Genomic DNA, 27,654 nt, shown 5'->3' on the forward strand with positions numbered 1-27,654 from the left:
GTGCCTAACATAGCCCATTCATGGCCAGCAAGGCACCCTGACCTAGTCTGTAGACTGTGGCCGAGGGCAACCTGCCCCTTGGAACATTTTCACAGTGATGCGAATTGCTCCTGCAAGAATAGTCCCAATGAAGTTGCAGGATTCTAAAAAGACTCAGGTAGCAATAGTTCTTGGGGGACCAGCAGGGAAATCCTCCAGCCACTGAAGTCCTAAGAGGATGAGCAGAAGAGCCCTTGGAAACTATTTTGATTTCATTCCCATTTTTGGAAAAGCAGGCTGAGGTCCAGAGAAGACAAAGGCCATTTAAGACTCAGCTTAAAAGATGCTGCCAGCCCAGAGCTTCCATAATGTTGACTGTGGCATTTTTCTTTTTTTTTTTGCAGTTTTTGGCCAGGGCTAGGTTTGAACCCACCACCTACGGCATATGGGGCTGGTGCCCTACCCCTTTGAGTCACAGGCACCACCCAACTGTGGCATTTTTCTAATGACCACTTTTGGGGGTCTACTATCCTCACTGGGTTCCTGCAGCTCTGAAGAGACCTCATGGGGTTGCCCTGAGGTTGGTGGGCTTATTCCTTTTCCTCAGAACTAAGAAATATTTCCCTTTGTGAATTTTTCTTAAAAAATGGGCTTGAATATTCCTTTTCTTAACTCCTGTGGTCAATGTGTTTATCTACTCTGGAGGGGTGTATGCCTATGAAGCTGTCCCTGGGGCCCTCAAAGACAGACTATGAAGCTTCTGAGCATATGTGCATGTGTGTCAAAGTCCGTGATGCCTGTCTCAATGGAGAAGGCTCAAGGGAATTGGCTGGAGGCACACTAGCCCCTTGCTACTGGCCCTTGGCAGGGGTCTGGGCTTCTTGTGGAGGACCTGGGGGAGAAATGGCCCCTGTACACATACCATGGTGGGTCATAGGCCTGAAAGCTCAAATTTAACACAGCGTAACTGGGGCTTCTCTTATAAGATAATTAGCCCTACCAGGAAGAGTCTGAATTCCTTATGGAGGATGTTCAGGGCAAAGCTCCAACTCCCTGGGGGTATCAATAGCCACACGTAGGCCACAGGGCTGGGAACCATGAGCATTCCAAATCAGGAGTGGATGCAACCAACCATCCAGGGCAACTAATGCTTCCTTCAGCTCTGACACCTCCCCATAATGGTGGCATGCAACCTGTCTCCAGCCACCTTCTTAGAAGAAGAGCCTTCCTCAGTTCTGAATGTGGCTGTATTCAGAAAAGGCTTCTGGAATAAGCCTCTGGGCATTACCCTTCCAGGGTGAGTTCTTCCAAATAGGAGGACTTGAGAGTTTAGATTCCCTCGAATCTGGGGAGAGGGAATAAAGACTTAGGACAGGACACTCTGCTGGGTAAAATTCAACATCAGTACCAGTGTATCACACAACCAGGCTCAGAAATTACAAGTCTTTTGAGAGTTTTCCTGGATGGATGGGTAGAATGATTTCTACGGGCTTAGAAGATTTTCTGGGTACAATTGCCAACATCTGTCAAGGAGAATTTCTTCCTGAGGCTACCATGCACGGTTTGCTAAACCTCTACCGCACCATGCAGCGAGGGCTGTTAGACGCCAAGGCCTAATGATGCCTGTCCACAGATTACTCTGTTTTACAAACTAAGGCTGTGACTCCAGCTGTGCATATATCGCCAGAGGGAGCATAGGGCAGAGACTGGGCAGTCAGTCATGAAAAACCATGCCGGAGCTTTCCTTTTGTATTCTGGGGGTGTACATAGTTCCCTTAAACAGTTCTTTTTATTTCCTGATCAGAGGATGACACCTCAGGCTGAGGCTGTTCATGTACAAGATTTTAGGTATTCAAATAGCTGAGATCAGTTTGGAAAAGAAATCCACTATCTTCGGAAGAATGTAGGTTTAGTGTAAAGATGCCCACACAGCAAGTGGGGTGCTCTGTGCATGCCCCTTAGTATCTTTGAGAGTGGGCTTTGCCAGGGTAGGTAGCTGAAGCCCATTTTGAGGCTCTGGGGGGACAGGTACCTGAGGGGGACACCTCTGGGGAGACAACAGCCCCCACACCTGAGCTCTGAGAGAGGTAGTCTGGTGACAGGCACATTTGAAGGAGCCTCCTAGAGGGTCGCCTTGGCTCCCACGTGGCTAGAAAGGCCCAGGCACATCCCTCCAGTCTTGGCGTTTAACCTGATTTTCACCTGAAATGACTGATATAGTTTTCAGGGCCCGGAGGACTCGGAAGGTGCGTAAGGCTGAGACATTGCCCAGGTCCACAAATTCAGTTGTGTATCTGTAACAAGGGAAATTCACACACGAGACAATGACAACACGCCAATAGAAGACACACGGTCAGAGGAGGACAGGGATGGGGATACAGAGAGAGAGAGTCACTTGTAGGTGAGATCTGAGAGGCAAACCTGGGCATCTTACCTGGGATAACTGAAATAGTTTTTAGAGCTCTCAGGACTCTGAAAGTTCGAAGAGCCGACAAATTGCCTACTTTTATATTTTCTGATACATACCTGCAGAATCAAACCACAGTTATTGGGAATTACAAAGCAGAACCTCAGCCTGCCCTCCCCAACCAGCCCTCTCCCTCTCCCTGTCCCGCGGGCCTCCCTCAATCTTTCTTCCTGATTTCAACCCATTGACATTCAACTTCAGCTGGTGCCTTAGGGATGTCCACACAGCAAGCTCCCCGAAGGCTCTCTTGGGGATGGTGCCATGAATAACTGGTACCAGGAGGCAGCCACTCTGCCACATTCTCCATCCTACTGGGGACCATGCACGAAACCATATGTGGGGTCTGAGGCTGGGGTCACATCAGAGGGAAGAGGGAAGCCCTGTTTCCAGGAGGCTCAGGTCAGACAATCTAGGAAACAAGTGAGTTTCTGCTCCTAGTTTTGGTTTGCATTTTTTGTGGTCTGTGATCAGCTCATGCCCAGGGTCTCTGATCCTTGGGACCCTGAAGCTCTGGCTGAGACCACCCTAGAGGGGGTGGCTGGGCCTCTGAGGGCTGCTTGCTTCTAACCATAAATCTCTCTGTGTAAGGTATAGCTCAAGAGTCCCTGCAGTCATGAAGTGGAAGTGGTCTGAGTACTTGTTGGAAGAAACAGAGTTCCCAAGACAGAGGCTCCAGAAGATGGGAAAAGAGCTTTCCGAATATCTGTTCTTCAGCTACAGGCAGGCCAGGGGTAACCCAAGAAGAGAAGAAAGTAGGATGAAAGGCCTCAGGGTGGTGTTGGCCCCTCCCCAACAAGCCCACCTCCAGTCTCACCCCGACTCTCGGTGCCCTCCAGGCATGGCATTGGGAGATGAGCAGCTCTCCTGGGCTCTGCTCTGCTCAGGTCCAAGTGATGTTCAGCAGGGCTGAGTGGCTGTGGGGTCCCCAGCTAGAATTCAGACAGCTGTCCATATCTGGCCCCCACAGGCACAGGAGGAAGGAGCTGGTCTCTGGGGGGCAGGGACCTGCCCAAGCAGAGCATGAGGACATGCTGTGGATAGGCTGCAGGACCAAGAGGTGGATGGATAGTATGTGACCAAGGCCACTGGGACAGTGGCAAGTGACTTGTGATATTTAACCAAAGGTTTCACAGCCAAGGCATCTGACATTTAACAGAAAGTGTCTGATGTTTAACAAAGGACACTGGACTGAACTCAGGATATCCAATGTTTAACCAAGTGTTTCTGGTGCAGGCGTCAGTGATGTCAGCACTGTAGTGCCAGGTCAGTGTGAGGGTGGTCTGACCTTGCAGCTGGACTCACTCTGCTGGGCAGTCTATACCTCCAGGTTCTTCCATTCTGTTCAGAGCTTTTGCATTCCTTTCAAGCAACAGGTGGCTGGCTATAGGAAAGGACTCAGCAGGCTATGTTCAGGGACTCAAATGTCCTGGATTCAGCAGGACCAGTGTGGTCTGGCTTTAACTGACACTGGGCTGACGTCAGCTTTGTCTATGTCCACTTCAGAGGCTCTTCCATTTTCCTTTCTTCTTTTTTTTTTTAAAAAATTCCTTATTAAATCATAATTGTATACATTAATGCATTTATGGGGTACAATGTGCTGATTTGATATACAATGCTAAATGCTTATTATATCTAACTGATTAACATAACCGTCTCCTTGGTGACTTATTTGTTGTGGCAGGCTCTTCCATTTTCCTGGGATCCTGTGGGCCATGCCTGCTCCCTACAGAAATGGGAAGTCAGCAGATATATACCAGAGCTTTCCTTTCTCTGTCTATATTAGACCCTTTTTCTGATGTGGTTCCACTCCATCTCCCAGACACTTCATCTTGTAAATCTTTCTCCAGTGCAGCAGTCAGAGGAAGCCCCATCATCCACTGGAAAGTGGAAGTCACCTCCCTTCTTCTGGCCCAAATATTCCTGTTAATTTGGTCTAAGCTCCCTCTCAACTTTTGATAGCTATTACATTCTCCATGAAGGCTCAGACCCTCAGGTTTCTATGCGAGTCTTCTCTTAGGCTGAGATATTCTTCTCTGAGTCTCCATCCAGACACAGTGCTGCCACAAGACTGTCAGGCTGGGTCTGGAATCATGCCAATATTGCCGTCCCATGGAAGCTGTGGTTCCAGCCTGCTAGAGGCTCTGGGTTCCATTTGCTGCTGCTGGTCGGCCAAGCATTACTGGAATGACAGCCTCCCTTGCTCAGGACGCTGGTTTCAAGGCTGTCTTTCTAGTCACAGGGAGTGAACGGCACACTGTGCGGGTCAGAGACAACTGACTGTCCTTGCTTCTTTTCCATCCCTTATAGAACTAGTCTGTCCCCTGGTATCTCCAGTGAAGACCCTGCCTGTCCTAGCTTGGATTCTGCCTGTCCCTGCCTATTCCAGTATAAAGTCTGCCCCACTCTCAGTGCCCCCAGCACAGGCAATGCATGCCCTCCATTCATCATCTGCCTCCCAGCAGCTCGTGCCAAGCACAGAGAAGCTAGAATCCTAAGGTGACAAGAATGGCCTGGTGACAGAATAGGAGAGGACTGTATCTATGCTCCTGGCAGTCTTGCAAAGATGGGTGAGTGGCTGGGAACAGGAGTGGGGCTAGGGTATCTGTACAGAAAAGCAACTGTGAATCATAGAAAGTCTTAAAGGAGGAGCAGAGCTGCATGAGGGCATGGAGCATTGAGGACCACATGTGTGGTGGAGCCTCTATTACTCTGCCTAGAACTTGGTATCTAACTGCTTCCCATATTGGGATCCCAGATCCTCACTGAGTTCACTCTAGGGGCTTCTGAGTGTGGCAGGGCAGAAGGAACCTTTTGTATGGCACAGGGCCAATTCCAGAGGTGGTGAGGCTGGGGTAGTGCGTGGGGGTGGGGGAGGATAGAGCTTTGCCCCTCTCCGGTAGTGCCCCTCTCTTCCACGTCAGTCTACTGCTATAACCAAGCTGTTGGCCAGGAACAGACAATTGTGGTGGAACTTTCGGCCCTGTTGTGGAAGAGCAGGGGGAAGTGGGTAAGAATGCTACTCTATCACCAGTCCCAGCACAGAGGGAGACTTTTTGGAGGATGAGAACCATGAGGGAGGCAGATCCTGGTCTCTTTTCTGCCCCACCCTTATCTTGAGATGGTGAAACCCACACTGCTAACTTCCTGTGGGGATTGGCACCCCTCCTCTCTGCTCTCCCTGCCTCCTGGTTTGGTTTCCATAACAACCCTAGAAGGTGGGAGGCTGTGCTAACTAGCAGGTACTGCCCAGCTGTGAGGGAGGCCATGGAAGAGCTCTGGCTGAGGGCTACAAGCTGAGCCCAGCAGGCTTTCCAGGACACCTACCCTGGACCCTCTCACAAACTCTAAAGCAGGTGGGGTAAAAGTAGTAGGTTGAAAGCTGGCTAGGTTTTTGGGCAAGTGGTAGGTTCTCTCTGAGCCTCAGTTTCCCCATCTGGGTAATAGAGGATGGATAAGGAATTTTATTTAATTGAACTTTTCTACCACTTCCAAGATTCACTGATAATTCTAGGATAGGATCCTTGTGACTTTGAACCACTTCATTGACATTCACTTCAGAGACCATCATGTCATATAGTAGAGTCACTATCAATCAAAGATGCTGGGTCAGTCCAGCCAAGACCCTAAGGTTGATCATGTTCTAATGATCATGGGGTCCATGTGGCTCTATAGGAATGAACATGCCATTTCTGTGAGATGCTTGGAAACTGGAGGCTGTCTGAGCTTCTGAGGCCCTGTTCTGCTTTGTCACCCTGATTCTGGTACAGCAAGAAAGCAAGCAGGCCTTGGTGAGGGAGACACACATGTGTGGTGCTGCCTCTATTACCTGCTTGTGATTCTGAGCTGGAGTGGTTTCCCCATGGAATCCCTTGGGGGAATGGGACTGGGATTCTCCCATGAGATGGAAGAGGAAGAATTGCTAAGGGTGTAAGGTCATACAGAACATGTCCCAGAGACATGGGCTTAGAACAGGCCAAAGCCTGGCCCAGGGTGATCACCTTCTCTGGGGTCTGGGACTGTCTCTGTGGTGCCACTGTCTTGCTAGGGCTCCAGGATGGGGAGGCAGATGCTGTGTCCTTCCCTGCCTGAAGTCCCCTTCCTTTCTGGGATACTCAGCCCTGAGGGTCCTATGGATTACTGTCCTCCATCCCATAGGGGAACCCTGTATATAGCCTAGGCCTGGCCTGACAATCCCACTGTCCCTGTCAGTATAACCTCCCCAGTTCTGACATGAAGAGTTCTCCCTCCTTCCCTAACCTCAGATGTGCTTCTCTACTCCGTTCTCAGCTGATGATCATGGTTCTTATTTCACTGAGAAAATAGAAGCAATCAGAACAGAAAGTCCTTCTTCTCTCATCCTCAACGCTATCAATCTACCTTCATCTCTACCCAAAAATGCCTTCCTTGCTCTTCAGGTAAATGCTCTGCCTTGGCACGGATCCCCACCCTCTTGGGCCAGCTCAAGGGCTTTGCTCCTGCAATTCCCCCTCACCTACATCATCAAGCGTTCCCTCTCCACTGGATCATTTCCACCAGCTGACAAAGATACCGCTGTTATTGAAAAGTCCTCCCTGGACTCATAATGCCTTCTGACCACTATGCCATTTTTTGTCCTAATTTATAGCAAACACGTATCTTTCCCCTCCACAGCTCCTCCCCTTCTCTCTTGAACCCTTTTTAACCATGTGCGTGTTCTCCCTTCCACTGGAACCCCTCTTGTCAAGGGCACTGTGACCTTCTCCTGTCAACTCCAATAGTCCATCCTTAATTCTCACTTTCCTCAAACCCCTCATGCTGTATTTCCAGTGGAATCACATTCCTCAGGGAAGGGGGTACTGGAAACTACTCTCTCCTGGTTTTCCTCCACCCTTACTGGCCAGTTCCCTCAGTCCAGTCTTCTCTCCTGACCTAGAAATGCTGGAATGCCCCATAGTATACTCAGGCCACAGGCTACACTCTCCTGATTGCATCTGGATTCCTGGCTTTAAATGACATCTGTATCCTGAGGACTTCTAAATTTATATCTCTACCCTGGACCTCTTCTTGAACTCCAGACTTGGTATATCCAGTGGCCTACTCAATCTCTCACCCTAGATGCTTCCAAGATGCTTTGCAAACGAGACTTCTGATCCCCTCCTCCCTCAGCCAGCACCTCCCTCCAATTCTCCATTTCTACAAATGGTAATGCCAGCCACCCAGCACCTGCTCAAATCTCCTGTTGGTCCTCCCTGAAAAACAGATCTAGAATCTGAGCAGCTCTCGCCTTCTCCACTTGGATCCTGGTTCTGGTCACTATTCTCTCCCCTGGCTTCCAGTGGCTGGCTCTGACCATGACCTAGAAGGACAGTGAGATCTGTCCCACCAGTCTGAAAATTCACCTCCCACCACTCTTGCTTCTCATACAGCTCCATCCAGGTCTACATCTACACTGGACTTGGGGCAAGGGGTTTTATCTCTCGGAGCTGCCTTCTTCCTCCTATAAGATGAAGGGCTGGAGTCAGATCACAAACAGTGCACCTAGAAACAGAGGTGCTGGTGCACCTTCTAATTACCAGGTTCTCCATCTACCTTGAAAATGCCCCATCAGCAAGGTCCAGCTTCCCTCTTTGTCTTTCTCCCCCACAGCACGGCTGAGCTCAGGGATGCTCATGTCCAGGTTAAATAAAGACTTTGTCATGAATACGTTGATTCCGTAAATCCAAGAATACTAAAAGTGGAAGCTGAGCTCAACTGTGAGCTTCTGATATCACCACGCTCAACACTGTCCTTTCATACGTGGGGAAACTGCAGATCTATAAGGGCAGAGAGTATAACTCTCACCAGCTCTATCCCTTGCCAAGATACGGTAATGCAGCCCTGCAAACACTGTGTCCTCAGCTTCTGAAAGGGTTTGATGCCTGACCCCTTGATCTCAACTTCTACATGGTAGCCTGCCCTGCTCAATCATCTCATCAGAACCTGGTATCTGTTGCCTTATCCTTCCAGGGAGGAGCATCACCTCTACACTCAACCCTCAGCAAGGGTCTCCTCCTAGGCAAGGAGGCTGGGCCTCAGCCTGGGCTGCAGCAGACCTGGGGTCATGTTCACTTTCTGGCAGGCTTCTTGTGTACTGGTTACATCAGTCTTCTCTTCTGTAAAATGAGCTAAGTACCCTCATCCAACCTACTTCTCTGGTTGGTGTGTCAATGACCAGGCACTTTAATACGTGCCAAATGCAGAGGCTCTGAATGGAGAGAGAAGACATGTTGGTGCAGCTGGTGTGAGTTCCCGGGGATGCCTGGTCACTTCTCCAGGCTCCTCCGCTTTACTGTGATTTCATTCTGAATCACTTTGGAATCCAGGTCACTGCTGAAATATTGGTTTCTCTTGGTGGAAAGGGCAGAGAATGTTCATCTGGAATCTTAATGATTTCCCTTGAGCCCAGGGCTACCATGGAGGCACAGATGAGCCAGTGGGCCTGACACCAAGGCCTGCCTGAGCTACTGTGGACCCACCTCTGTCCACTAGAATGAAGTGAGGGTTTCCATTTTGCCTTTTTCCAGCCTGGGTGCAAGCTGCACTCAGCCTGCAGTGGGGGAAGCCAAGAAGACCAGAGTGGTTCAGGGCTTGGGGAGTGGGTGCATACCCCCAGCTCAGCATGGCCTGGCATGGCACAGCACAACACAGCAAGGGAGATACTTACGCCATGACAATCACACTGAAGTCCAGCCAGTTCCATGGGTCCCGAAGGAAGGTAAATGCATGCAAGCAGAAACCTCGAGCCAGAATCTTGACCAGAGACTCAAAGGTATAAATGGCGGTGAACGTGTACCTGGGGAGGACAGGCCAGTGGGTTTCTCAGGGGGACCAATAACCACAGGCCTGGTTCTTCAGGTTTTCTACATGGTAGGAGCCCTGTGCAGTTAGTTTCTTTCACCAGAGGTGGTCAGGTCAGGCTCTGTGTAGCACTCCTCTGTCAGAGCTGGGGATGCGGCTTGCTCTAAACATCTGACTAAATAATCCATCTTCCCAGGTGTTTATTCTGTATTACAAAGTGACTGCCATGTGCCCATCTTAACTCTATATTCCTTCTCTTGGTTGTCTTGTTACAAGAAGACCCCTCCCCCCAATCTATTTCCTTGCCCTAGCTCTGGGTGGCCATTGGGTCTGCACTATAGGACAGTATGGATGGGTGGAGTCATTGCCCCTTACCCATGTTTGTGGGTCCTTGGTGGCTTGCAAAGGGAGCATGGTCCATCCTCACTGCCTGTAGGATATGTAGGTCCAGCTGCCTACCCTGGGCTTGAAGGGGCATTGATGTTCTAATGCATGGGGGAGGGTAGAGGGCTGATCTCTCTGCCGGAGGCAGCCTGGGAATACAAAATGCCTGGATGCTGGGACTGTGGCCCACAGAACTGGAATGGGGAGGGCATCACCCAGGTCTCAGAGAAGCTGGTCCTGTGTGAGTATGCAGAGCAACCAGGCAAGATGCTTTCATAAGAAAGGCTGCCCGGACATTATGTTGGTCTTATATATACAGAAGCCAAATGCAGTAAAAGCCTACCGAGTGTGCTTACAACCTGCAAGTAAGGGACTTTTGTTTGGGAAGAGAAGACCAGAAGTAGTTTTCTAAAACCGTGCCCATGGTTATAGGAGGCAAGACTTGGAACAAAAGGTGGCCCACTGTATTACTGAAGAGGGGATAGTCCCAGGTCTTTTCCTGGTCGGTTAGTTCTCTAGGTCTTAGGCTCTTCATCTGTCTAATGGAGACAGTGGCAGTACCCACCCTATTGGGGTGCCTTGAGGGTAAAGGAGATGAAGCTCACCATTCTGTGATAGTACCTGGCATGCACTGAACGCTCAGTAAGTAACTATTATGGTTTCAGAGCCTTCTCTAATGTCATCAGTCCTCTTAGGAGGAACAGGGAGAGACCCTTTACTGTGCCAACCTGGACAGCTTCCTCCCCTGAGGACACAACTTAAAGCCAGCACTTGCTGGACTAGGAGAGGCAAAAGAGGGTAGAGGCCAAGCAAGGACCCCCCACCTCAGGGGGGTGAGTTTCTGGACCTGGACACAGCCCTCTTCGGGGGTGACTTCAGAGGCAATGGCATGGAATGGAAAAGGAAGGGAGAGGGCCAGGTGGAGCAGAAAGGTTCTGAAGATACTCACTCGACATACTTGGTCCAGGGTGGAGGGTCATGCTGGGCCATGAACACGCAGTTGGTCAGGATGGTGCACATGATGAGCATGCTGAAGAGTGTGCACAGGGGTCAAGGAAAGCTAAGCACAGGGCACGGCCTGCCACTGTTACCAGGGTGTCCTGCCCCTGGGCTGGTCACTGCCAGGCCTGTGCTGCCAGATCTATAGGAGAGAGGCTCTGAGGAGACACGGTGGGGCTGTGACCAATCCATGCCAACCCCTCTCCATCCAGGCTCGTTTCTGTTCCTCCCCGACACTTGCAGCTGAAGCTTGCCCTGCTCTATAGCCCCTCAGAGGCACCAGACACCTGAAACCATCCCTCTGTCAGGGTTCCCTGTAGGGTGTTGAGTGAAGGGGAGGGAGGGAGGTGGATATCCAGACCTCCCAGGTGTTTACCTACAGTCAGGGAGGGCCCTATCCTCAGTTACATCAGAGGGAGATGAGCATTTATAAAAGGCTCCTCAGAGAGGGGAAGGCCAGGATGGCAGGGATCAAGCTCCTTCTTCCGCTTCTAGGGGAGCATCTCTGGATAAGATTATGCCTTGGGACTTCTCTGCAGAACTCTGCTACCAAATGTCTATAGACCTGGTCAGGTTTGTGGGCCCTGAGAAGACAGAGGACCGCTTCTCTGGCTGTTTCCCTTCACTCTTGCCCATTGCTCCACCTAGTGAACCCTTGCTCACCTTCACAAGCCCCTCAGTAGGACACACTCCCACCCCGGCCCTCTGTAACCCCCAGGGCATCAACCTCATTTTAGTTGTGCATGCTCACTGAATGGCAATGCCTATCTGTCTCCTGGCAAAAGGGGAGCTCTCTGAATGCTCGGACTGTGTCCTGGCCACCCTTCCAGGCCCATGGTGTTGAGCTGAACTACCTCAGACTCTGTGTGACCCTGGCTCCATGTAGAAGGACCTCCTCACCTCTGCCTCACTTCTGCAAGACCTTCAGAGGAGCAAAGGACAGATGCTGGTGTTTTTATGGGCTGGGGAACCCCTGGGGGCCTGGTCTGGTATAGGCACAGTGCTGCCCTCATAAGTGCCTCCCTAGTCTCTGAACAGGCTGGGCCTCCCACTCCCTGTGGCTGCACCCAGGTGCACAACACTGCCCCAGCCTCAGCTCCATACACACAGCTGCCAAGCCTGTGATTCCCACAGGTCACCTAGGAGCCACAGTAATTGAGCTCCAGGGACTGCCTCTTTCCTCCTCAGCACAGCTCCATCTGACCTGCTGGGGAGACCAATGGAGTCAGACCACAGACCAGGCTGAGCTGGGGACAGGGTGTGTGTGTGTGTGTATAGACTCTCAAGGAACCTAACCAGGTAGATGCCCTCTACACCTCTGGACCTCCTTCTAAGGAATCCAGGCAATCAGGAAATCAGCATTCCAAACCCGGCCTCCAGCTTATAATTAATTCTCCAATTTCCCCTCTGAGATGACAGGGGACAAGGCTTTGGGAATCCCTCCTTAGTCAAATAAGGGCTGGGCCAACAGGACTGTTCAGCTCCGATGCTAAGGCTCTAGGAAGCCTTGATTTCTCCCTGGCCAAGGGCATTACTCCAGGCCTTGGGGTCCCCCTCTCTGGGGACTATCCAGCTCTCTGCCTGTATGAGGGTCTCTAAGGCCAGGCTTACATCTCACTCCAGCTTCCAAGGCAGGATCAGATGCTCATCTCAGTCCCTCTCTCCCCAGCATCCCCCGCCACACACACATACACACACACGGCTCACACCTGGGCTACCTGCCAAAGCTTTCCTCACTGGGCAGACATTAACAAGCCCCTCAGCCAATCTTTATTCATCTCTGTGGATCCCTGATAAACTGTCTACTAAGAATCCCAGACGATTCCTGAAATACACAAATAATGATGCTAAGAGTGAATATTTATTGAGCCTGTCCTAGGTGCCGGGCTCTGCTGTGTCCATTAACTAATTCGATTCTCCCAATAATCCTATGAAGTGGGGACTGTCTCCATCTTGGGAGACGATAAGATTGAGGCATCAAGAGGTTAAGCTGAAGGTTACTGTGGTAGGCAGAATAAATCCCAAAGGTCAAAATCCCATTTTAGCTTAGGGAGAAAGAACCATTTTGGACATCTGAACTACAAAACTGTAAGATGACACATTTGTCTTGTTTAAACGAAGTGTGTGATAATGTATTATAGCAGCCACAGGAAACTACTAGCCATGCAAGGCTGATCAATGGCAGGGCAACGCTGAGCCCCACCGTCCTGATCTGGACCTTACTCCAAGTCCCCTGCTGTACCATCTCTGCCTGGTGACACTGAAGGACCATTCTCCTACCTCTAAACTGGAGGAGCCTGCTCTACGCCTGGCCTCTGCCATCCATAGTGTGAAAACCAAACAAGGTAAAGGGCTCCATTAAATTGAGGAGACTACCACTCAGGGGGAAGGGTGAAATTATTTGTCATTTATAAGAGCAAACCCTACCTGGGCATGTGTGCCTGGCCCTGGGTAGCAGCCAGGGAGACATCGGAGTCATGTCCCCAAAATGTTCTGCCATGGATATTATGAGAAACCAGACACACCTCCTGCTGGGCTGGGCAGGAAGCTTCCTGGAGGATGTGTTTAGACAAGCACCCAAGGCTGGCCAGGTCTTCCGGTAATCAGTCAGCCCAGCTGGGCGTGGTGAGGCAGGGTGGACTGAGTGACAACTCTCTGAGGAGCCATGCCCCTCCCAGGTCTATGGGACCACTCACAACCCTCCTTAGAGTGGAGAGCAGTATCCTCTGCTGGGAGCAGCAGTGTGGACAGGCAGACCAGACAGAGGCCAGGGAGAGCTAGAACCCCAAGACTCAGAGAAAAGACAGGGCACAGAGCCTTCTGAACCCCGCCAGCCAGGGCCTGGGTCCCCTGGTGGGCAGTGACGGGAGCTGTCTGTAGGGGTTTTATCTTTTCCAGACACAGCAGTGGCTGAGGGTGAGGTGCAGTAGCTTCTCATCTCTCTGCCACATGACTGCTTACAATCCTTGTTGGCTCCCTTGGCCTTGAGGATGGCACTTACACAATTCCTCATCATTCCTCTGTGTGTTCGCATGTATGCATGTGTATGAGATCTCTTCCTCTCTAGACTGAGCCCCTGGTTCATGTGTTGCTGTTCCCTCATGGAGCACAGTATGCAGCTAACATTGGAGAGATGAGTCAATTGAACTCTGGCCAGGGCATACCTGTTTGAAATGCCTTATAATTTCAGGCTGATGATCATGCTGGTCCCTTGTGTGGGCAGAGGCAAAGGCCAGCTCTCCAGGAATGAGCTTAGCTGAACATTTTCAATCTTGTCATGTCATTGTCCCCAAACATCCTCTTCCAGCCTCACGATTAAAATGCCAGTAAGGACTGCTCACATGGGTTATGAGGGATGCCTGACACTTGGGCTTCCTAAGTCTTCAGAACCCAGGAAGTAAAAAAACTCCCAAAAAACTCCCAAATTCCCAGAAGGGAATTAGCGTGTGTGTGGGTGTCTTCATGGATTTATGCTATTAAATGAACACACACACACAAACATGCGGTCTGATTGTCCATTTGAATCTGGCAGAGAAACGTGGGAGGATTTTGTGAACAGATCCTGTGCACCTAGGAAAGCAAATGCATCTCAGTGTGAATATGAGGCCTCTCTGAAAGTGACAGTGGTGGAATTTAGAGTTCAGTTGGTTTCTTTTATTTAATCCCTTCAGTATGATGACAAAAATACATAGGACAAAAATGATTCTACATTCCCATATTTACTTTTTCAGCAACTTCCCAGGGCTGCACTGCAAGCATGGAGCAAACAGTAGGGCCAAACTGAAATATCATGTGCTCTCACCACAGTCTGTGAGTTTTTGGATTGTTAGAGACAGGGTCTTGCTCTGTCACCCTTGGTAGAGTGCAGTGTCACAATCATAGCTCACAGCACCCTGGGCTCAAGGGATCCTTGAGTAGCTGGAACTATAGGCATGTACCACCATGTCCACCTAATTTAAAAAAGAAACATTTTAGAGATGGAGTCTCACTATGTTACTTGATTTTCCCGTCTGAAGTGATCTCTTGCCTCAGCCTTCAGTGTTGCTGGGACTACAGACATGAGGTATTGCCCCTGGCCTCCTGGCCCTTTTTAAGTTTGTATTTGCCTTACTTCTTCTTCCCCAAGAGACTTGCATAGCACTCTGTACATGTAGGATTTAGTAGATGTTCGAATGGATATAAAAATTTTGGCAGAACAAAAGCTCAGAATTCAAAACATGGATTATGACAGTTCAATAGAAATGCATACTGACTGATGATGGGTACAGTTTCTTTTGAGTGATGAAAACATTCTGGAAGTAGATGTCTATATAACCTTATGGATATACTAAAAACCACTGAATTGTGCTCTTTAAAATGGTAAATTTTATGGTATACGAAGTATATTTCAATTAAAAAAAGATACAGGGAGGGCTTGTAGATTCCTAGGCCTTATATTGCTGATTCTGATCTAGAAAGGGTTAGGAATCTTCATTTTAATAAACTTCCCAGGTGAGACTGAGGTGGCCCTCACAGATTGACATTTGGAAACCACTGTCCTATGGCAGTGTGCACACAGGGACATCACTAAAGCACAGGTTCTAGGGTGGGGCCCAGGACTTGGCAATTCCTACAAGATCCTGGTGCTGTTGGTCCTTGCACCACACTTGGGATGTCAAGCCACAGGGTGCAAAAGGGCTGCTCCCAACCCCCACAAACCCAGGCCTCTTCTCCCCTCAGTGCCTGCACAGCCCACTAAGTGGCGCTGTCAAGGGCCAGGAATGTGCTCCCATCCCCAGGCAGTGGAGTGTCAAGGCAGCCACCAGGAGCTCAGTATAGGGCCTCACTGACGCTCAGCACTTCCCTGGGGCAGCTGCCCTGGGGGACACAGGCTGGCTCAGAGCCCTAGGAGCAGGTAGAACCAGCACCTCTCAGCCTCACAGCCACTGCTCAATGGACCCTCTGCCCAGGCTGGTCGCTTGAACACCCCCATTTCCTCCCTCACCCACCCATTTGCCCCACTCTCAGCCCAGTCCCTTGCTGGAGCCCTGGAGCTGCTATTGCCTCCCTGGAGGCTTCTGTGGCTGCCAAACAGTGCTGGGTTGGTTAGATACCTGGAGGAGAAGCCCCAGGTGAGAGCTGGAGGATGCCTTCAGAGAGGCCACACCCTTGAAGTGAGGCCACAGAGGCTGAGAGCAAGAAAGCAGTTTACCTTTTTTCCTCCTGCTGCTCTGTCCTTCTTACCAGGCTGTGACAGCTATTTGTGTAGCTGCCTTTTTAGTCTTAGGGGACTGTAAAATTCCCAAGGAGCCAGGACTGGGTCATACTCAGCCAGATAACCTCAGGATGCCAAGCTAAGTGCCTGACACCACAGGGAGTACAGGTTCTGTCACAGGATGGCCTCAAAGGAAACCCAGAACCACTCCAGCCCCACAAAGTACGATGTAGTGGGCACTGGCGCCCTGCCCCTCAATACAGCCCCTCTCCACAGCACCTGCCACTGTAGAGACCACCCTCCTGATGCCATGGCTACAGTGTGCATGAGGAATTTTTCCTAGACTTGCATGTGTCTCAGGACCCACAGAAGGGCAGGGGTGAGCTGGAGGAGAGAGCAGACCCACGGCTAGGGGACACGTCTTACTGTGTGTCTACATGCAGACAACACAGTGCCACTAGCCTCTCCAATTAACCCCTGGGGTTAGGGTCAGACACGGGGGCACAAGTGGGAAGAAAGTGGAACCAAGAAAGACTATCCCCAGCCCTGTCTGGACAGGAAAAGCCCCTAATGTGTTAGTCTTAGTCCTATTTACTAGTCCCTCACTAGGCAGCTGTGTTCCTAAAGCCTCATGCCTTGACCAGACTCATGATCAGTCATACTGCAGAGCCCAGCAGCACTGCTTAGATTAACAGCAGAACTGACTGCATGCACTGGCCAAAGGAAGGACTGTCCAGGGTGGCACCATACAATACTGACGCCTTCGTGCCTGGAGCTGGCACTGCCCTCCCTGAAAGGTTGCATCTGAAGTCCAGAGAGCAGGTGTGATTAGGTACTGGCATCCCATGCTGTGTGCTGCCTGATAAAGGCCCCTCTCTGGATCCCCCGTTATGCTGTATCAGCCTGATAGCTCTCCTCTACAGGCCAGAGCTTTTTTAGGCTGTGGTTTATATGATTTAATGCTAACCAGAGTTCTTTGAGATACTCTGAAACTGCAAACATTTTGTCAACACCTAATCAAAAGGCAACTGTTGCCTCCCTCTAAAGTGTCCCACATGTGCATAAGCTGGAGGCCTCTTTACTGGGAAATGGTTTTTTCCTGGCTGAGCCCTAGTGACCTGCTTGAAGGTCCCTACAAATGGGCGGGGAGAGGAAAGGCCCAGGGTGTGCGGTGGGAGGAAATATTTGGAACTAAGATCAGAGTCAGTCTCCTTTCTTCTGGGATCCTCAGTAGCTTAGCTTTAGAATGTGTTTCTCCTGAAGAATCAGAGAAGGGGGTGGCGCCTGTGGCTCAGTGAGTAGGGCACCGGCCCCATATGCCGAAGGTGGCGGGTTCAAACCCAGCCCCGGCCAAACTGCAACAAAAAAATAGCCGGGCGTTGTGGCGGGCGCCTGTAGTCCTAGCTGCTCGGGAGGCTGAGGCAAGAGAATCGCATAAGCCCAAGAGTTAGAGGTTGCTGTGAGCCGTGTGACGCCACGGCACTCTACCTGAGGGCGGTACAGTGAGACTCTGTCTCTACAAAAAAAAAAAAAAAAAAAAAAAAAGAAAGAAAGAAAAGAATCAGAGAAGGTTTTCTCAAACTTTCATGTGTGTAAGAATACCATGGGGAGGGTGGCGCCTGTGGCTCAAGGAGTAGGGCGCCGGTCCCATATGCCAGAGGTGGTGGGTTCAAACCCAGCCCCTGCCAGAAATCACAAAAAAAAAAAAAGAATACCCTGGGGAGCTTATTAAAACCCTTGGTGGGTTTAGAGTAGAGTCCAAGGTTCTACATTTGCTGCCTGCCCCCAGGCAATGACCAAACTGCCTGTCTGAGGACCAGCAGGGGGACTCAGCACCATCCTCAGCCCTAAACTAGGATAGGGGTGGGGGGCAGCTCCCTTTGCACAACCCCAGTGCAGGCCCCCAGGGTTCACCCAGCAGGGATTAACTGCAAAGGATATGAATGAACCAGAATCTTCACAGCTGCTCTCCGGATGGGGTGAAAGGGACTCAGGACATACAAGGCGTTGGTGGCACTGAAGCGGAAGATGGTTTTGCCTTTATTCAGTACGATGAAGGTCTGTGGAAAAGAGTGGTGTTAAGTTCTTTTGGAAAGAGGATCAGAGCCTGGTGACTATGGTTGAGGGGTGCAGTGGAAGGGAAGCAAGAAAGAGGCAGCAGTGGCACATTCAGCAGTTCAATGGACCCTCACTTCCTGGCCCCAGGCTGGGTTGGGGGAGACCCAGTTTAATGGAATGTCAGGTTGGTTGAGATTTAGTTAAGTTCCACAATTACAGTCCCCAAAGATGGGGCCTTTCATGGCCCTTGCCTGGCTGCCATCATAGCAGAGGCCCAGAAGACAGTGATGCTTCCTCCCTCAGCTGGCCCCTGCCCCTCCTGCATAGCTTCTCCACTAGCTCCCTGGGATGAGGGAGCGAGCCTATGGCTGGAGGGCTGGCCCAGGAGGGAAACGTACGGGTGATTAGAAGGAAAGAGGAAAGTGCAGAACCAGCCCTGGGGAGAACTTTCCCCAGGGCCCTGTCTCCAGGCATCCAGAGCAAACCTCAGCCTCACCCCACCCCAGAGGAAAATCTAGTGTTTCCCTCTTAAGGAGGATCATGAGAAGCCCAAGGTGCCCCCTCCCTGAGCTTCCAGAAGGTACAAGGTGCACAGAAGTGGATAAGTGCTGGAGGCTGAGCCATGTGCACAGGAGGCACAAGTCTGGGTCACAAGCAGCCCCCTGGGGACAGCAGCCCATCCCTAACTGCCCAGGTGTGTAGTTGACCCAGCTCTGGGATCTCACTTCTCCAAGGGCTAAGCTGGTAGGACAAGGTTTTACTTAATTTGGGCCTGGGAGACAAGTTGACCAGATAGATTAGGACCAAGAGCTCTGCCTGTCACCACATAGGACTGCAGGCAGCGAGGCCAAGGGTTAGCAAGGGAAGACAGATGGTTAGAAGTCAGAATCATGCCTACAGCTACTGTGCAAGGATTCTCAGACACAGGACAGAAGAGAAAGTATCCCTGGCTCTTCCCAAATTCAATTGCCACCTGCCCCCAAAGCCAGGCGTAGCCCTGACCCCAACCTCATTCAGGTCTACCCGCAGGGTTTGGCCTAATTGCCACCCATCCTCTCACCATTATCTGGATTAATTACCAGCAGTGGCTTAACCCAACTCAATTCTTATTGACCAACCATGACCTAAGCTAGTCCATCCTAATTAATCCCACCTCTGAGCCTAACTCTGACCCCAACTGTAGTCTTAACCCATGACCTTGACTAGACCTGAATCATTTAAACCAGGGGGTGATTCAGCTGGGAGCCTGGGAGCAGAACCTGGCTCAAGGCCTCCTCTCCCCGATGCCTATATAGACTGGGATAGACTGGATGGGCTTTCCCTTTCACTTGCACCCACTCACACATGACATGTGCACACATCCAGGCAAAGATATGCCTTGTGCTACCCTTAGGCTTTTGGTCTTAAATACAGTCTCAAGCCACAGCCACATACTCTCACACTCACCATGAACTCATATTCACGCTCACACTCACACTGAGTGTGTGAGAGTGCAGCAAGGTGAGCAGCCACTTCTCCTTAGTGCACAGTCTTCTGGGGGAAAGGCCTCCCCCCACGTTCAAATCCTCCTCCCTCCTGCAGTGAGGCCTACAAGTGTAGGCAGCAGGCAGGAAGATCGAGCCTCCACAGGAGCTCTGTATAACCATGGCCTGGCTGAATGTAGGGCCTCAGGCATGTGGACTAGAGACAGGGGCCAGGGCCGGGAGCTCAGATAGGGCAGTTATCTTCTGGGTGGGAACCATGCTAGAAGAAAGCCTGAGATACTCTGCCCTTATTGGCAAAAGCACTTCCTCTCCTCCCACTCAGGATGGACAATGGTAGAACCCCTGACCCCAGTAGTCACTGTCTCCTGCCTCCTGGACTTACTGGTCCCATTACCAGCCCACAAGGCCCAGGGAGGTGCTGCTATGGCCCCATTCTGAGGCAGGGCACACACAACATTCAGCAAGCTCTCATGCTGCCAGAGGGCAGGGTGTAGGGGGTACAGGCTGTGGGGAGGGCTACATGCTATGCTCGGAGGCCCAATCTCAGAGACTCAGGGTTTGACTCTAATTCACATACATAGTATGGGAGTGGGAGAAGTCCTCTGGAAGAGAAAATCTAACCACAGAAAATTCCTAAAGAAAGCATTCCACAGGAGGCAGGATCAACTGAGGCTGCCCTCGCTTTTCTTCATAGCACCAAACTAGCATCTCAGATTGCTTAATTCTTCTTTTATTTCAGAAGTCCAAAATTAAGGTGACTGGAACATAGATCACCAGTGATTCAACCCTCCAAAGCCCAGCACAGCCCATCCTAAGCAGAGCCCCTCTCCTATCTGCTCCATTGCTGGGGGAGCTGCAAACATTTTAGAAGGGTAGGAGGGGTGGGAGTGGGTGGTAGTCACCTTTTGGGTGCTATAGAAGGGGTCCAGGTCCTCCAGGGGCTCCCCAATGAGCTCCCGGGGTGGGTTGCCATAGAGATCTGGCAGCTTTTTGGAGGCCTGCAGGTCCAGCTGAGGCCGGGGAGCCTCCTCCTCAGGCAGCCCATCACGGCTCTCCTGTGAGGTGGCTGAGCCACGGGCTTGCTTCTCCACCATACGCTTCTCGATGGCTGCCAGAGACTCCCGTGTGAATCTTCGGAAGCTGCTCGTGCCCCGAGGTAACAGGAAGTTTGCCATCTTCTCATCCTGCTTCTGGGCACAGGCTCTGCTCACGGTGCCTGTGGAGAAGCTGGAAGACACAGACAATGGAACTGATGCTGCGCCCAGGGCCAGGACAGGTGGCTGAGCTGGGGCAGGGAAAGACGCCTCTACAAAGTTAATCCCAACCCCAGGTTGCCACCGCCTCAATAGGTGCACCAGGCCCACACTGGCCTGGGTAAACCCAGAGTTCTCTAGGCGGTGGGCATGCATGGGGACTGACAGGGAGGTTACCGTCCTTTCCAATCCTGACAAGCATGTCTGAATATAAGCAGGCAAGAGCAACTGTCATCCAAGCATCTTCGTTCTGCCCCAATCAGCACAGAAGGAAATGCTCGCAACTTTGGGTTTCTTAACTGTCTTCACTTGAGACATTTCCACAGCTGGTGCCAATCCATCCTGGGCAGAGGAAGGAAACCCCATGGGGCAGGGATGGGGCTGTCATCTTTTTATCCCAGATCCCTAGCAGAGCTATTCCTTAACAAATGGATGACTGAATGAATGATGAAGAAATGTAGGTGAGGAGTCAGGGCATTAGAAGGTACCAAGTCTTGCTCCTCCTCTCAATTCTTCCCTTCTAAAGGAAACCCTGGAGCTGTGAGGAAGGCAGACTCTTAGCCTGATGGTGGGAGCTAATGGTAGGGGACACTGTCTGGTCTCCCCAAAGCACCACATGCCTGTACAGGGGAGGGTGCCCAGACTTCACTTGGGGCACAGGAGGTGTCAATTGATGAGACACCTGTGTTTAATGCAGGAGACTCAGGAAAATCTGGTGGGTTTTGGAAATAGCTGGATAACAATTTTGGGGTCGTCATCCATATGCTGGCACCTTTTGTACATAGCTTGGTAGAGCCCCTGCTGAGAGGGCCTCAAAGAAACCCCAGAGTGTGGCATCCTCTGAACCAATCTTGTTTAAAAGGTGGGAAATGTTTCCCTTGCCCAATCTTAGCTATTTCATTTCCTTGGAAAGGTTAAAATACAGTATAAAATTAGCTGGCACTTTAGGTAGCTTGAAGATCTGGCTGCCTTTCACCCCCCACCCCCCACCCCTGCTTTTAAATGTATACACACACACACACTTTTTTTTTCTTTGAGACAGAGTCTCACATTGATGCCCTTAGTAGAGTGCTGTGGTGTCATAGTTCACAGCAACCTAACTCTTGGGCTGAAGTGATTCCCTTGCCTCAGCTTCTAAGTAGCTGGGACTACAGATGCCTGCCACAACGTCTGGCTATTTTTAGAGATGGGGGTCTTGCTCTTCCTCAGGCTGGTCTTGAACTCCTGAGCTCAAGCAATCCAACTGCCTTAGCCTCCCAGAGTGCCAGGATTACAAGTGTGAGCCACTGCGCCCAGCTAAATCATATATACTGTTAAAAATTTCGTACCAACCAAATAAAATTCTGGCAATAAATTGGAGTATAATGCAAAAAAAGAAACAAAAAAGAGAGAAGAAATGCTGATGGAGCACCTCTGGCTTCTTAAAGCTCCTTGCTCCCCTCCTCCCAAATGTGAACAAGTGAAGTCTGATCCCAAGTGACAGCAGAACCAGAAAACAGTGACCACTCATCAACTGGGATATCCAGCCGGCACATGCATGTGACACCACCCCGGGAGAATGTGGCCCCTGGTGGCCTCAAACAATCCAGAACCCAGTGTGAACATGCTCTGCCCATGACACTAAGGGAGAAGAATGCACTCCCGACTGCCCCACCAAAACAGGATGTGGTCAGAATGGCTCCTGAATGTGACACCAAGTCGGAGGCTGCTTCTGCTAATTACCACATCAAACCAGGGCAAAGGAGACACCTGTTGGAGATCTCTGCTACATCAGAATCCCTTTCTGTCAAACCAAGGGCCAGTTTTATCTTGATCTTACTCCTGCAGCAAAACATGTCACCAATGGCTCCAATGAACTGCTGCCCTACCGACCCCTGCACATGGCTGGCAAACAGCCTGCCTCAGCCCAGAGCACAATAAGCAGGCACCTGGCCAAGGGACCGGTAAACAGTGAGCAAACATAACACAGCCAGGCCTCAAAAGGGCACCTCTGGTCTCCAGGGAAGCGTGGCATGCAATGCAGGTAGGGAAGCAGAAAAGCAGTCCTAGGACCTGCACTTTAAGAGCCACTCCATCCTCTGCAGCTTTTTCTCATTTCATTCAATCAAGTTAAAGAAACATCTCTGTTAAAAATAGCAGATGCAGGAGTAGGTTCCCATTTTATAAAAGCATTTCCCTGTCTACCTTCCATTTTTGAGTGAACAGAGAGACATCTGTAACACAATACTCATCACCAAATGTGAATGGGGTTTTTCTGTATGTGCTGATGGAAATCTTTGGGTAACTTTAAACTTTTTCTTTGTACTTGTCTTCATTGCCTGAATTCTTTATGACGAGCTTGCATTATTTTTACAAAAACAATAAAATCATTAGTCGTTTTATTTTTTAAGAAACCCAGCCTAGAAACCTAGCAGTTTCTTGCAGGACAACTCCCTCCACTGTGAGCAATCACTCACTAGTTCAGTAAATTGGGAAGCTACCCCTTTTGCTTGGCATGATTTCCTAAAAATAGGGCTCTCTGTCTCACTATACCCATCTATATCCATACACCTGCAAGGGCTTTAGAGACACGTGTACGTCCACGGACCTGCAGAGACTCACTAGCACACCTTGTGTGTGAATGCGCACACAAGCTTGCACCTGCACACATGTCTGTTCTAGTGAAGATGCTTTTAATTTGTACTGAAATAAACAACTCATGTAGATAGGCCTATGGAAGTGTACAGGTGGATGAATTTCCATGAGTGAAAGCACCTGGTAACCAGCACCCAGACAGAGATGGCGCCTGGTCTCTCAGACTTTGGTTCTTCCAATCACTAATTCCCCTTCTTCACCAGGGAACGACTCAGCTGACAGCTAACGACATAGGTTAGTTTAGCCTCTCTATGTAGTTTAACGGCTCTTAACAGACCCCTTGGAAGGGTGGGGAAAGGATTCAGGGGAGAAATCACATCTCCTTTTCATTAACCTCTAACTTAAATTTAGCATTTCTGACAATCACGAATGTAGGCAATGGAACAGAAGCATTAGTAGTGGCATGCTTCTATAACGAAAAGAAACTGCAGATATTTCTCTGTCCCATTACAGTTGCTGCTGGTATCTTCAATATCACTAATGCTCATTGAGATTTCAAAATTATAGTACTTAGACCCACCGCTAGATTCTATTATTTAAAGCATCAATAAAGAAGCGCATACATTACTCTATCAAAAATTGGTTTTTAAGTGTTCTGAGAGCTGCATTTCAATACAATTGGTTTCCTTTTTAGTCCTATGTATTTTATTTTGTCTTAAAATATGCAGTTCTGAGATGGGCTTCACACAGATGATTGAGAAAGGTTAAGACCTCAGCTTGGTCCCTGCCCATTTGCTGACTCTGGGGTCTCCTCCTCTACACCTCAGTTCCCTCATCTGGAACATGAGCAAGGTAGATGAGGTGACCCTCCCTGTACTTTCTGGGATTCTTTGGTGCTCTCATTATGTTCCCTACACAGCAGGCTCCAGCCTTTTCCCTGGCCACTGGCTGTGATTCACCTGGACTCTTGTCATTTCTGGGTAGGAATGGAGAATAGTAAGAAAGGTTCTCCCAGGAGAAAGGCTGGCCTTTGGACCCCAGTCTTCCCTAATCTTGGGCCTGGGAAGTCCCATCATGAGTCCTGCTGTGGCCCTGTGGGAGAGGCAGAACAACCTCAAGGAGACAGGCCCCAAGTCCTTGAAGACAGACAGAGGCCTAGGAGACAGATGTCTAGGTTCATGTGTCCAAGTCCTGCCATACTCTGCAGTCCTGCCAGTCCAGCCCTGGTGATGAGGCCTGGGTCCTAAGAAGGGTCTTACCCAGCTGGCCTCCAGCAGAGCACTCTGGGGGCCCTGGCCTGGGACAGATGGGCCACCCAAGGGAGCTGCTGAAAAAAGATTCCAGGTGAAGTTTCCTGCATTGTGGCCAGGCAGCCTCAGGTTCCAAAGTAAACCCACTGTCTTTTGTCTTTGGGCCCTGTAGGCAGCTCACAGTGGGTGGGCAGGATCCATTTCTCCCTTGTTCTCTTGTGGCCTGCACCTGGCTCTGGCCCTGCCCTTCCTTCAGCAGCTCAGGCCCACGCCCTGCTGTGGCCAAGCCTGGCTGAGCCCTGGCTGCAGGGTTTCCGGTGCTCCAGGTTGAGGAATACTCAGGGGTGGTCTGAGGATGCTCTGGGCTCAGGCTTAGCCCACCCCTAAAGCTTAAGAAGTGAGCCCCCAGCTTTTGGGGGAAGGACCCACTCCCAGCTACAGAAGGCTAAAGGGGCAAACACATAAGAGGAATGTGTCTTGCACAGCTCCAGCACACAGGGGATGCTGGACCTTTTGATTCCAAGACCACAGGCACTCTCCCCTTAGATATCAGCATCTCATGATTCTCCTGTGCCCAGACAACTGCTCCATCTATATCAGCTTCTTCCTCTGCACCAGCCCTATAGGACCTCTTGGGAGCCAGGGTAGCTGCTTCCAGCTGACCACTCTTTCTGGGCTGGTTTCCCCTGTCCTTTCTGCTTTATTCTTGCTGATCCCCACTCCATCTTATCCCAAGATCATCAGCCTCAGGTTACTAAGTACATCTCTTTCTAGGTCCTGCTGGCTCCCGAGAGTTAATGGGAGCAAGCTGTGTATCCTCCTTTTCAAACTGGTTCCTCCTCACATCCTTTTTTCTAGCACTGGCTGCAACTCCCAACTCCCCCCCAAGATCATCTCCCTCTCAATGCCACTGCCCTGGGAGAAGCCTCCTGGCCCCTGCGTGGACCATGGCAGGGCTTCCCTCTTTACTACCATCTCACTTGTGCAGCCTCCCACTCCAGGACTTAGATACTTCCACACACTGTCCCTGCCCTGTGCGACGGCTAAGTCACCTCCTGGTTCCCCTACCACTTCCTCTAAGATGCCTTCTCTGACTGCCTACCTGCACAGACCTCCCTTCTCTGCACCCCCACACCCAGCTCTGGAAAGTGAGGAAGGTGGCTTCTGCTGGTCACCGCCTGGGATGAGTCAGGTCCTCCCAAACAGCCTGGGAGCCTCTTCTTAGGGCAGGGACAGGACCCCCCTCCTCTGGCTCACTGGACTGTCACATCAAGGATAGTCACATCAGGATGGATAGTCACATCAAGGCAGAGATGCTGTTTACGGGGGGTGGGGGGATTCTTGACTCTTCACACTAGAATCTGGAATCTCCATACTGTCCTGTCAGCCTTCCTGAAGGAGGATTTCCTAAATGTAAAGGGTACACAGCTCGTGCAGCCATGAGGACTGTCTGGGCTGGGGACATACGGGGTGACCAACTCATTCTGGTTTTCACTGGTATTTTTCTAGTTTTAGCACTAAACTTCCCGTATCTACGGATCCCCCTCAGCCCAGGACAAAGGAGGACAACTGGTCACTCTAGAGGTGAGGCAGGAATGAAGCAACTCTCTCCTTTCCTGTCTACTGCTGTCCCTGATCCCAAAGGCAGGCACTCTTCAGGTCCTGAGTCACGTCTGGCATTTTGGTCACCTTGGAATCAGAGCCTCTGGAACACAGCATGCAAAGGATATTCTTTGCCATGTAAATTTATGCAAACCACTCTGTGGAAGTGGTTCCCAGGCTTCCTAGAAAATCTGTTGGCTTCCTCCCTCTGTGCTCCTCTCTCCTGCCCCCAAATCCTTGGTCTGGAGCACCACCCCAAGCCCCTCCCCAGGCTTGCCATTCCAGGGGCCACAGGTACTCAGTCCACCTCTGCCTGGCTCTGCTGCACTCCCCTTCTGCTTGCTCCTCAGCGCCAAAGAGGAGATGCCCTGAATCGGGGGTCACTCCCCCAAGGTGAAGCGCAAGGTGATGGCAGTGACCTGATCACACCATTGTCACACTCCATAGGTGAGCACAGGGACCCTGTTGCCCAATGGGGCTGCAGGGACACACTGAGAAGACAAGTCTGGATGTTCTCAGACTGACAAAACCAGGGACAAGAGAAAGGGATCAGGGAAACCCAGCAAGGAAGAACTTTATGACAGCCACCAGCAAAACCTCAAATACTAAGACCTCTCTCGCTCTGGGCCTCATTGTCTGAAATCTTCCATTAGGACTTCCAGCCCTCCTCGTAAAGCAATTAATTGCCTTTCTTCTTTGAAGAGAACATATCAATTAATCAACATCTCAACTCAGGTTCATTTTATTAATTGATGATTCAGTAAACATTTAGTCAGCACCCACTGCGTACATGGTCCTATGAAGGACTTCATAGAATGCTTTTCTTCCCAAGGTGATGGATCCCAAATCAACAGGTGATTATATAGAAATGAAGAAAAGTCATCAGCAACGAGACTCTCTTATGGCTGGCAAAGAAATTCACCCAGATTTGCAGAGATTAGCAATAAGAAATAGTCTGGCTCCATATCAAGTATCTACTCTGCCTCCTCCCAGCCCCTCTTAAAGATTTCCTGTTTCTATGTGAGATAGGGAAGTGGAGGTGATTAGGGCTATGTTTGGAAGCCATTTTGCCTGCGTGAATCTGGGGCCTGGACACTTATTCACTTTCTGTCTATGGAAAAATTAATTAATGTTACTCTACCTTAGTTTCCCCGTCTATAAAATGGGATTAATAATAGTATCTATTTCACAGGGCTACTGTGAGGCATAAAAATACTGTTAGTTGTACATGCTTGGCACACAGAGTATTTAATGATTGCCAATTGTCACTGTGGTTATTGTTGCTGTTATTATTATCCTTATAAGAGATCCAGCTCAGAGGGCCAGAGGGCCCTCCTTATCGCCCACACTAGCCCTCTCTGCCTGGTTTGCTCTTCTTTTCTCTGTGTTCCTGGCTCACTTGCATCCCCCTTGCTACCTGCCTCATCCAGGGCACAGCAGTTTACTTCCACATCTGCCTTTCCCCTTGGCTTTTGTCTTGATCTCCCAGAGATCAAGGTCTGGTCAAGGAATGAAAAAATGATAAGTGCTAGATTAGCACTATTGCCCAGGCACAAACTCACATTGTGACTAAGTCCTCCCTACCCCTGTCCTG

At 50.4% G+C, this 27,654-nt stretch overlaps 1 protein-coding gene across 3 annotated transcripts in view; it reads right to left on the reverse strand.

Moving 5' to 3' along the window:
* SCN5A (sodium voltage-gated channel alpha subunit 5) overlaps window positions 1-27,654 on the reverse strand; it is a 96,001-nt gene that overhangs the window by 58,497 nt on the left and 9,850 nt on the right. The window contains exons 2-6 of one of the 3 annotated variants that reach the window (XM_053600844.1): window positions 20,284-20,608; window positions 17,781-17,899; window positions 10,596-10,685; window positions 9,129-9,257; window positions 2,182-2,273 (exon numbers count right to left, since the gene is read on the reverse strand). In XM_053600844.1, the coding sequence (XP_053456819.1) occupies window positions 2,182-2,273; window positions 9,129-9,257; window positions 10,596-10,685; window positions 17,781-17,899; window positions 20,284-20,556 (703 nt within the window). In that variant the 5' untranslated portion in view covers window positions 20,557-20,608. Of the gene's footprint in view, window positions 1-2,181; window positions 2,274-2,413; window positions 2,506-9,128; window positions 9,258-10,595; window positions 10,686-17,780; window positions 17,900-20,283; window positions 20,609-27,654 lie in introns of those variants that run through there. The other 2 variants (XM_053600842.1, XM_053600843.1) reach the window with 2 other exon arrangements.

The sequence above is a fragment of the Nycticebus coucang genome, chromosome 8, assembly GCF_027406575.1.
Source record: "Nycticebus coucang isolate mNycCou1 chromosome 8, mNycCou1.pri, whole genome shotgun sequence".
Classification (NCBI taxonomy): Eukaryota; Metazoa; Chordata; class Mammalia; order Primates; family Lorisidae; genus Nycticebus; species Nycticebus coucang.